The 11319-nt window shown below is 38.1% G+C and overlaps 1 protein-coding gene across 3 annotated transcripts in view; it reads right to left on the bottom strand.

Annotated features, from left to right (window-relative positions):
• The window catches only part of LOC136760464 (protein Jumonji), a 139622-nt gene that overhangs the window by 29572 nt on the left and 98731 nt on the right, over positions 1 to 11319 (bottom strand). For 2 of the 3 annotated variants that reach the window (XM_066715873.1, XM_066715875.1), the window contains exons 5-6: positions 6146 to 6169; positions 3247 to 3423 (exon numbers count right to left, since the gene is read on the bottom strand). In XM_066715873.1, the coding sequence (XP_066571970.1) occupies positions 3247 to 3423; positions 6146 to 6169 (201 nt within the window). The remainder of the gene's footprint in view (positions 1 to 3246; positions 3424 to 6145; positions 6170 to 11319) is intronic. The other variant, XM_066715874.1, reaches the window with a different exon arrangement.

Genomic DNA, 11319 nt, shown 5'->3' with positions numbered 1-11319 from the left:
TGATCCCTGGCTAAGGTCTCGCTAGTTGAGGGAGCCACACTTCGGTCTCTCACCGCTAGAGAAACCTGAGAAAAGGAGTTTGTCTGTGCATATGTAGGTGTGGTAGGAGGGTGAGAAGGTGCTCAAGACCTCTGACCTCAATGGCTTTATTTAGGATTTATTATCACTGAAAAAAACTTGAAAGATGTTGAGTAGGGATTGTTTATCACTTTGTCTATAATTAGAAACCACAGTTTTTTTTTCTATTTCACCATCCTGTAACACACCTCCAAGTTGTTGTTGTTGTTGTTGAGCTGGTTAATGTGCTAATTTTAAGGTTATATCAATTTCACAAGGTCTGACTGTGAATTACAGCAGCCCCAACACATGCATCCAACTTCTCAGCCCTTTTGTTTAATGGGGTGGGATGCCAAATAATTTAATCTGCTGTTTGCACGCAAAGCAGAGTACATAAAGTCAAACTACAGGGCTCTGGAACACGATTGGAAGGTTTCCAAAACACTCTAAAGCACCTTTGCTTCCTCTCCTGCACCGCAGACGAGCTTTTAAAGCTGACAGCTCAACATAATTCACAATAATAAAATAGTAGCTGGAGGTAGCTGGAGGGTGTTGTTCTTTACATTAAAAAAAACAACAATAATCGGTTTAATCTCCATTAATAAAAGCGTTCTTGGAGCGGGCACTCAGCACTGAAAACTTGTTACCATTAACTTCTATACATGCCAGTGGATTTTAGTGTTCCTTTCGATAATGAGTGCTACAGAAAGCATAAACAGTTACACTAGCTCAAAAGCATATACAGAATATGGATTGCAATGTGAGGAGGAAATCAGCTGTATGCAGAGAGAGCATAAGACAACTGACCCAAAAACCTAATCCCCAGTCATCCTCCTTTCAGTTGAGTTGACATGTGCAACCCCCATTAGTACCAAAAGTTGATACTAACCAATGCAGAATGAACTTCCTGTGTTTTCAACTTTCATTAACTTTTTTTTTTTTTTTCCTGTGTGGCTAATACTCTTAAGTACAATGCATTCAAAGTGTGCAATTTTCAACTTAGTGGCAGAAACCTTCTCACCACATCTCTAACCATACCGCTTTCACTAAAGTCACCGCATGACTTCATACTTTCAATAACTGTGGAGCTGTTATATGCCTTTGGGCACACTTAAGCCCCATGCATAATTGCTTCCACGTAAACTGGTTCTAAAAAATATGTACACCCTTATCATGCATTTCGAGTTTCATATGTTTTATATGTGGAAATGGTTGACAAAAACATTAAATTACCTATGGAATCAGCTCAAGTCATACCTGGAGTGACATACATGGATTAATAGTACAAAATAATGAGAAGATTTAACATAACAATGCTAATGTTTACCTGCCCCCCCACAACACCATATTGCATTTCCATTCCCCTTAAGGAAAATCCCATGACCTATGCATCTTACAGCGGTTCCTGCCTTTAGTCACAGCTGTGCCACAAATTAATAAACACATTGTTACCATGTATCCTGCTAGGTGTTAATTGGAGTTGAAAGAGGGAAACATCTGATTTTATCCCACATGTCCTCCCATGTCTCCTTGCGGGAAACATGTTTGCTCATATGCTACATTAAACATTCAGCTGAACAACATGAAACAAAAAGGCATTTCAATATGTTATTCTGTGTAACAAAAACAAATTGGACAACACAAGTGATTAGTAGGGCAACACTGTCACTTGACCGTGACCTTTGGTCCCGTCTCTGCAACACCACTAGACACAGTCTACATGCATTGCCGAAGAGTGTGGTATTTCTGTTAAAAGCTTGTTTTGCTGATTTGCGTCACTGGCAGCAACGTCCATGAAATGGCAGGGTGATAACTCTACAGGTGTTTACCAGGCCGATGGGAAACCTCAATACGAACAAAAGGGCCATTCTGTTTCTGGTTAGAGCTGCTGTTTGTGATTTTGTGTAGCGGTCCCATTCTACCAAAGCACATTATTCATGTATGTATTTTGTTTCCCTCACTAAAAGGTATCCTACATTTCTCAACCAAAATGAATATGTATGGATATACGTTCACATTCGGCAAAATACAGAATTTACTCTTTACCATATCCATCAAAAAGTAGGGTTTAATCTAAAAAGGGGACTAGGTGATAAGTAATGAGATATCTTTACAAAATACGCTTTAAAGAGCATGCAGTTACGTGTTAAATGCAACAAATGCCAGCAAAGAAAAAGCACAAACCTGAACACGGATGTATAATTCTACACTGAAATTCATCACGTCAACCCAGTGCTCCTTAGAAAGTGCAACTCGATGAGATGAAACTGACACAATATACAAGGGTTGTTAAAACGTACAGTACCTTTCAGTGGTATATTAAATCTGACTTGGCCAACTTACACTAAAAATAGGAAGCATTACAGCATCGCTTTGCATTTTAATCTTGATCCTCATCCAGTTCAACAGCGTAGGTAGCAGCAGAGGCCAGCCTGTGTTGTGTTTATTCTCTGAGATACAACTAGCAGAACTGTGCCTCTCAAGTACAATTCAGTTAATATCAGTTTCTGATCCAACCAGACGCCCTCTCGTATAATACAACCCTCTTAACAGTCTACAGTCCATTCCAGCAAGGAAGCATGGCATGGCATGGTTTTAAAATGATTTGTTTTTAGTAGCGGTTCCTTTTCTTTACAATGATACAAGAAGCTCTGCAATTCAGGATAATCTGAATTCTTCCGTAACCAATTTTAAATGACTAGACCAAGGGAAGAGGTAATCTCAGTTCCCTCTTGAAGTCAACTGACTGATTAAATTGCCAGCACAGCAGGTATGAGTTAAACTAAAATTTGAGGACTCTCCAGCTCTGTTTCAATTACTTTCCTCCCAATGTTCCGCAGAAATACATTTGTTTTATAATAGAACATGCTTTGTTGAACTCCTGTGCTGCACTAAATGATAAGATAAATGTGTATGATGCATGAGCATACACACATCAGTAATTACTACATTGTCTTAATTACTTTCAAATTGCAATGCGTTGTTTAATTCAATGCACATGCTGCTGAATATTAGATTAATGCTTATGAAGCAAGATCTCAAAAAGTCCTAAAGGTATAATGTTTACCTCTGCTACAAAGGTGCAAAATGACATTTATATAACATAATTTAGTATAAGTTCTTACCCACCCCACCCCACTCCCAACCGAGGAGGATGCCAGATAAAGACAGGCAGAGACAGTGACGTACCATGTCCATTCAGCGTGTGCTTGCCCTGCAGTTTCCCCTTCCTAGGAGTGGAAGAGCAGGACGTAGACGCTATGCTGGCAGCTGCTTTCACATCCTCATACTCCTCTTCCTCATCCAGATCCTCTTCATCCTGAGAGCTTCCGAAGTATGCCATATTACTAGGCAAAGCAGGGGTGCCTGGGAGGAAGGGAAAGACTGTGTAACTGAAAATGGCAGAACACTCAAGCAACTGGTAATCTTGGGGAGCGTCCCAAATAAGCATCTCTTCAGAACATCAATAATGACTCCACAACAGCTCTGTTTTTGCATACCAAGGTTATTCTCTTTCCATCTTCAAAGTGGATCATGCATTCTCTCAATTTTTGTCGGTTTTATTTTTGTCACCATACTCCAGCTTACATGAAATGAAGGGCTCTTGATTTGTATTTAGTTAATTTACATATCAGCATCTGAAAAAAATACCTATAAAGTTAACTATATATTAATATTGCAAACAGTTGCTACCACACTTACAAGGAAAATCTACAAAAAGGATGTGGATGTAATTATGTTATCATCAGTAGTGCAGGATACTTTTTTGCTGATTGGTTACAGTTTAATTTCAGAAGAGTAGTTTGAGAAAAAGTGCAATGTTTGCAGAGCATGGGCAAAACTATTGTCAGAAAAGATACTTGAGTCAAGGAAAAATAATAATGGTATTAAATAAATAGGGTAGCATTAATTAAAACTATATAGATTAGTTATTAATCAGTCAAAAAAATCTATACATACAAAATGTTGCCATTTGAAATATAATAAAAGAGTATGAAAGACAATCTCCAGTCATAAAAGCACTTTCCAATTTTCCTAATTAATCATTTTGGTCTCGAAACTACAAGATTCATGCAAATTACATTTACACTAAATTAACTGTGCAGACAAGCAACAGTTGCTAAGCGATTTATGAATGAGTGAAAGGCTGTTTTAGAATGAAATCTGTGTTTTTTAATTAAATCAGGACGCCTATCGGTAGCTGCTGAAAAAAAAAAAACTAATTTACATTCACATAAGATTTCTTCAGCCAGGGCATGGGTTTAATAGCAACACATTCGCCAAATTGACATAACTTGATGGTGGCTTTTTGTTGGCCAGAAGCTTCACCCTTTCACTCTGTAGCCCATGAGTACTGGATGTGTAATTTGTGATTGGCAAACTAGACACTAGAACCCTGACACACTAGAACCACTTTTTTTCCAGCGCACGTTCTCTGCCACTGGCACAACAAGCATACATTCCCGCAGCCACAAGCAATCGGTTTCTGAACAAGCCTGCAACCATGGATTGGCTTCTGTATTCAGGTGGCAGGACAGACCCAGACCTATAATGTATTTTTCCAGCATCATGTAAATAGTGGCAAAATTATTATTATTAACAATGTACTTGGGGCTGGGAAAAAAAGATTGGAATAACACTGGCAATGGTCGAAATCCTATCAACTGTTCCCGATATGACAGCCATTAATTAACCCATTATGACAGCGCCTTTAGTGCTTTTATGTAGATAACATTTATGATTACCTACTTCCGTGTTAGTATTGCCTCATAAATTAAGCATGAACTGGAATTCAATTCACTGGCACACTTCTATAAATTTTGACTCATTAGCCAGCCAGATAAATCTGCATTTATTTCCCTGTCCAGGGCCAATGACGGACTCATAAAACCTGGTGATGTGGCCTGTGTGTAGGATGTGCTTCTTCAGAGCAATGTGCACTTAAACGCATGCTTAACATCTATGTATAGCTGATTTAAACTGAATATAATTGAGGGTTGATAGATTTGATCCTGATAATGGTCTTTTCAGAAAGCAATTATGAGCCTTAAAAAAATATGTATGGCGCAGATTTGAACTTTAAGTGGACAATTAACATAGACATAAACCCTTTTAGAAATCCATAAGGCAGCAATTGCATTATTTATTCCACAGTATCATAGACCAGACAAATATTTCTTTTCTGAACAGCTAGTATATCGACCTGCAGGTTAATTATTACGGGAGACATTGTGAACAGTCTTCAAGGGCCGACAGTTCTTATTCTATCTATCCCTTTGGAGCCCGTGTGAGCTGCAAGCTTCGACAAAGAAAACCTATTTATTTTTTTCTGCTAGTGGTTATAGCTTGGGCTTGCAAGCCTATTGAGAACTGAAACGTCGAGATTTCTTTTTTTTTTAATTCATCAGTTTAGCGTGAATGTCTCTCGTGAGCTGTTGAATAGTGGACATGGACCCACATGAGCAAACTTGTGGAGGTCAGGGCCCCTAAGACTTGCGATAATCTCCAAATAACAGCCAAGACTGACTTTGTGTGTATCGGGGCACATGACAGAATATCCTGACAATGGTCCACACAAGTTGAAAACACATTCTCTCCCTCTAGATATTATCATTTTAGTTTTAAGGGCTCATGAGCACTTTTGTTTTTAATGCCTTGATTCAAGGCTGCACTGACAGCTCAAAGGCGACTCGAACACTAATCCACTGTTACCAAGGAAACAGCGACACACTCTTTAACCTTGGGGTTGAATGGCATTATTTTGGTGCTTCAATGGTACCCTTAAAATCTTTTTAATCAAGTTTAGAATTTCTCACAACAGCAACCATGTTTAAAAGGGAATTCAATGTCTAAAACAGGCTTGCATATATATACAAAGAATGACACCAAGAAAACAGAATAAATCAAATGTGGAAAACAATATATACAACTATACATGGTATTTATCATTTCTAGGAATAAGTAATTAAACATGTGGGTTTTCAAGTGGAAGTTGTGAAAGGAATGTTAATTTCTACCAATTTCATATGCAGTTAGGTTTCTACTATCTAATCTAAGGACTATCGAGAAGTGTATAAATGTAACTAACCTTCATTGTGCCAGGTACAGTAGCCTGCAATTAAACGCACAGTAGAACTAGAATTAGTTTCATGGTGACCACAGGCAGATCTTAGAACGATCATTAAAACTACTGAATGTCTACACATGTCAAATACAAAAAAGACATTCAAGCCAAATAATGAGCACGTAGCCCACATAAGCCATCTGCATTAGCCCCCGAAAAACAGGATTCCTCTTTAAAGTACCAGCATACAGAACAGAGAGGGAGAGCCAACCGGTTGGGCTTTTAAATGTAGCAATTAAACGAAATGTCAAGTACAGCTCCTCTCCTGCTGCAAATTGCATGTCACCCATGAGTTTACTGAAAGTCTATCACACCCAGCTTCCTGCCTCACATTTTAATCATAACATCATAAAGGCTATTTACACATACACACACAGACAATTTTACAATACTTTATTTAATAAGGAGGTTAGGAATAATAACCCTGTTTCACCACCACTCTATCCTGCGGCCCCCGAATGACAGGGATTTATTGTTGTTTTACAGATGGTAGGGTTTGAGCCACAAAATATTCTGAAACAAAAAAAAAAACTAGGCCTTGCTCTAAAAGGCCCAACTCTAGGGGTCATACTTATGCACACTATGTCTACATGATTGAGCACCAGTATTTCAAATACTAATACAGAAACGTATTTTTTTTTTCAAACTAGTACTATTTGGTTTTAACACTGAAGTGTGTTTACTTTAGCTAAATCTAATGGTTACAAAGTGAAGGGCCGCATTACACACCAGCAAGAGTTTAAAATGCAAATGTACCCAGAGCACTGAAATAAATAAAATAAACCCTGCAGCCGTTTTCTTTGGACGAGTCAGCAGTTACATTCTCACCCTGACACATAGGTTGGAAAGAAAGGCAAAAAGCATGAAAGACCTTCAATTCATTATGATGTAAAAATGCATTTCTGTATCGAGAAAAAGACTGGGAACACACAAAGTGGAGGACTCTCTTGTGGTATAAAAAGGTCAAAGAGAAAATCAAAACAGGCACCACAGGAGCCATTACTACAGCGTCAGGGTGACCTTCTTTACTGAAATGTGTCAGTCTCTCTTACCATCCTTTGTAGAATGCTACTGTGCAAAAGGGCTGGGCCTTTTTTTTCGCTGAGAAACACGTCAAGGATGGAAACTTAAAACCGCCCAGCAGCCAAGTCGTATAAATGTTTCAAACCCAAAATAAGACTCCAGTTCTTGCCGATTTGTTTATTGCAGGCCCCGGGAGAGCCCAAGCCAGAAATAATTTGACAGGCTTCCTGGTCCGTGGCATCTTATAACCAGAGTTCCTTTCACCAGGAATATTGAGGGGATTTATGATACTGATACAGGCTGACTCGCAGCTAAGCATCTGGCACAGCGAGAACAGGGCCTGTCAACTCTACTCAAGCAAAACCCGTAATGATTCAGAGAATTACCAATTATAAAAAAAAAAAAAAAAGAACAATCTTAATTATGGGCAAGCACACCAATCTGTCTTCAAACTATTTTGAAAATGTAGATCTTCCTAGCAAGCTTCCATTTTGACCTAGTGTGTCATAAACTACTTGGACATTAAACTACTTGAACTTCCAGGATTTTCCTTCACTGACATTGACTCCCTGACTAATGACATGTTTATAATGCTGACAGTTTTTTTTTTTTTTTTTTTTAGCAGTTTCTGTAAATATAAGGATACCAAAAAAGATTGATACATTTGACTAAATTGTAATTGTCTGCATGGATTAGGAGGCCTTTTTTTAAAAATAAAAGTTATTTAATTATATTGAATAAGAACCTTGCTTGGTCTTGTTATACACAATGTTTGAGATTTACGTTTAGAAACTTTTTCTGGGAAATTAAAATAAATGAATGAGTGGAATAAAACTGTTCCTTCTTTCTTTGTGTGACTAAGAATTTGTCTATCATATGTCTGACTGTTTACCAGTACAGTGTCCCTAACAGGAGGCTTTGCATAAAAATGGTCTCAAGATTAGCAGTCAGATGCAAGAGTATCCTACAGTATATGAAGGTTTAAAAAAAAAAAAAAAAACTTTTACATTTTTGAATTTCTGCAAATCCATTAACCCCGCTTGCCCTTAGCTGAAGAGTCATGGACAAATTTAATCAGTCTGTTCCCTGCCTGTGAAGTCCCAGAGCTGATTTAATTGAATTTAAAATCAGCCATCTTGTTATAGGCTCCAATATATTGCCACTGTAACAAACACAGGACTGAACAACGGCAAATGTGATTCGCACACACACAATGCACAGTGCGTGTTTAACAGGAGGCGTCTGATCTGCTGCAGAATGTGATGCAGAAGTCCAGAATGTCGTTGTGTTTTTTTTCCCCCCCGTTTGTTGCGTTTAAATCAGCTCATTGATGGTACACCAGTTGCATAGGTGTGATGGCCCCCTGGTGTTACCTCTTTGAAGTAATGGTCAAAGGGGAAAGAAAAAAAAAACGTTCTCTGTAATGAAAGACAAGAGAAACACCAAGTAGGCTTTCACATGCAATTGGAAATGTCGGGTGAAAATGTCAGCAAAGAAATGACAACAGGGGACACAGATACTGAAGAATTGCTGAGCATATTTTACCCCTGCTCTCACAGGAAGAGGGAAGCAAACGGAAGCAAAATTAATTATGATTAAAAAAGGGAAATCTACTCCCCCACAGTTGAGGTTTATTACTATTTTCTTGGAATTTTTATCTTCTTATGGCACATTTTAAAGGGACTTTATAGCATTGTCTGGCTGAGCGGTTCTTGTACATTTGCCATGTTTTTTGTTTTGTTAGATACGATTTTTTTTTTTTTTTTTAAGTACTGGAAGTGAGCTGTAACTGGATTGTACGAATGACCTGTCACACGCTGGAACGTTTTGCTGCTTACCAGGAATTAAATTGATTCTCTTTCAGAACTGGTTTTCAAGCTTCACGGTTGCGTTGTTCCAAGGTAAGATAAATAATAATAATTAAAGTAGAGTGTAACAATGTTTAAAAAGACTAGATAATGGGAAACAGGCACCCACACGGGATGAGAACCATTTTAATCCTCATCTTTTTTTTTTTTTTTTAATATAGTATCCATCTAAAGAACGTCAGCAGGAAAATCAAAGCCAGGGGATGCTTTGAAACATGAAAAGCAAAACATAAAACACTGCCCCTTATGTCTGTCTCCGTCTAGCTACATGGGGGTCATCTGTGTATCCCCCCCTCTCAGTCTGTTATAACTCTATACTGCAGCAGCATGTTCACATGAAGCTTAAATAAAAAAATATATATATTTAAAAAGCACAAAACCCCTGTATAAAAATTCCATTAAAACTACATGAGATCAGGGGAAAATGTGCCCATTCTCCGCTGGGGAACATTATCTATAAATAATGCTGGCACTGAGATGATAGGACGGAGGTCGGCTGGGTGGGGTTTACATTCCAATGTCTTCAACACCAGAATAATGAAGCAGGCCACCAAAAAAAAAAAAAGTGCTCCTTCACAGCCCCAGTTAGCTAACCACGGTTTTGAAAATGTGCAGTTTTTGTTTTTTCTTCTTCACTTGGACTAATGAGACTGAGGTTACAGCAAACCAGAGCCACCACATCCCTGCCCTATAAACCAGTCTCTGCTGTAGTACAGATTGTGTACATTACAGACAGTGCTGCCCGCAAGTAACAAGAACAAAACATCTGTTAGACTTGGGAAAATATGAAGAAAATTGATTTTATTTGTACAGCATGAGAATTGGTATGCTAATGGTAGAAGCAAAAGCCTAAGTGGGTAAAGTCTTTAATGTGCGACACTTTTGTCTGCACCAAATGATAAACACATATAAAATGCTTTTGAAGGTTCTCTGTGGCATTTGTATTGGTTTTTGGTAAATGTAAGTTGTGAATCTGAAGTTGTGAATTCTTTGTTTTAACTCAACTTTATTTTTTTATGCCGTTTCAGTCCCTAGTGGGTTTTCTTGTGCCTGTTTTAAATCTTTAAAGTGGTTGTCAAAAAAAAAAAAGCTTGTAGTTGCCAGATTTTAAAAAACATGAACAATTCTCAATTTTCTTCATACTAGAGACCTTTCTGTCGTGTACGTTTTTGTTGGTGTTGTTATTGGAGCTGATGTTTAAAAGATACTGCTCAGGATGCCACTATGTATCAGAAAGCCTCACTCAGATTGAAATTGTAGTAGTTAAAGTCTTGTGTTGGCTTTGTTCATGGATAATAAGTACTGTTCACCCTTCTTAAATAAAATTTTAAATAAAAATTAAAAATCAGGGAAGGAATCGATTTCCCTGCAATCCTTTATAAACTGAATCCACAGCATTAAAGCTCTACTAAATTATTATGCGGTTATGTATGAGCTAATTTTATGCTAAGGTCTGTAGCTTATACAAGGAACACTTGAACACTTACTGCAGAACATCACATGGTGTTTTGCAGCATATTTTATTACATGATGATCCGGATTCATACCTTGGAGACAACCTCTTAACCTAACTATGCCATCATCGGTACAATTGGAAGGCTATTTAAAAAAGAAAAAAGAGTGCTATTTCTCATTCCCCAGAGAAGAATAATCAGATTCTTCCTTTAAGTGTCTGTAGTTAAAGAGTGCCAATGGAGAGTGCAACACTTGTTAGGCTGTTGAACTCTCATACAGACTCAAATGTTTAAAACCTTAAAAATGAAAAGTTCTACTTCAACCGAAAACTAACTTTGTTAACAAAACAAACAAAAACAACTCTGTGTTTGGACTGGCAAACTGATAAAAACCTAGCCATCTCTGTTCCAAAGTAGACTTTCTAGGAGGAGTGTGTTTGTTCTGTTCTACACGTGTGCTGGTGGGTAGGCACCCCACTGAGGCTCGGCGGCTGATAATGTTTTGGCTACTCGACTGTCATTTTCCAAAAGTGTTTGGCATGCTATCCGAATCGATGGAACCTACACAGGATTTAGCCAGCAGCTACTCAGGTTGAAAGTGCTCAGCTCGTACGGCAATTCCCTCGTAACCCTGCTAGGTTTAACTACCGTACACAGCTCGTTTTTTATTCATTGTTTTGTAGGCGACTTTATATCAGAGATTAAAATGCACTCTAGCTCATATACAAGGCATTAAGTAAGTCAAAAACCATTATAAAATCAGTGTACGCTGTAAATCTACTCTGTGGTTTCC

The sequence above is a fragment of the Amia ocellicauda genome, chromosome 10 (genome assembly GCF_036373705.1).
Source record: "Amia ocellicauda isolate fAmiCal2 chromosome 10, fAmiCal2.hap1, whole genome shotgun sequence".
NCBI lineage: Eukaryota > Metazoa > Chordata > Actinopteri > Amiiformes > Amiidae > Amia > Amia ocellicauda.
Note: the sequence above shows the minus strand (reverse complement) of the source record. Positions and strands in the feature narration are given on the sequence as shown.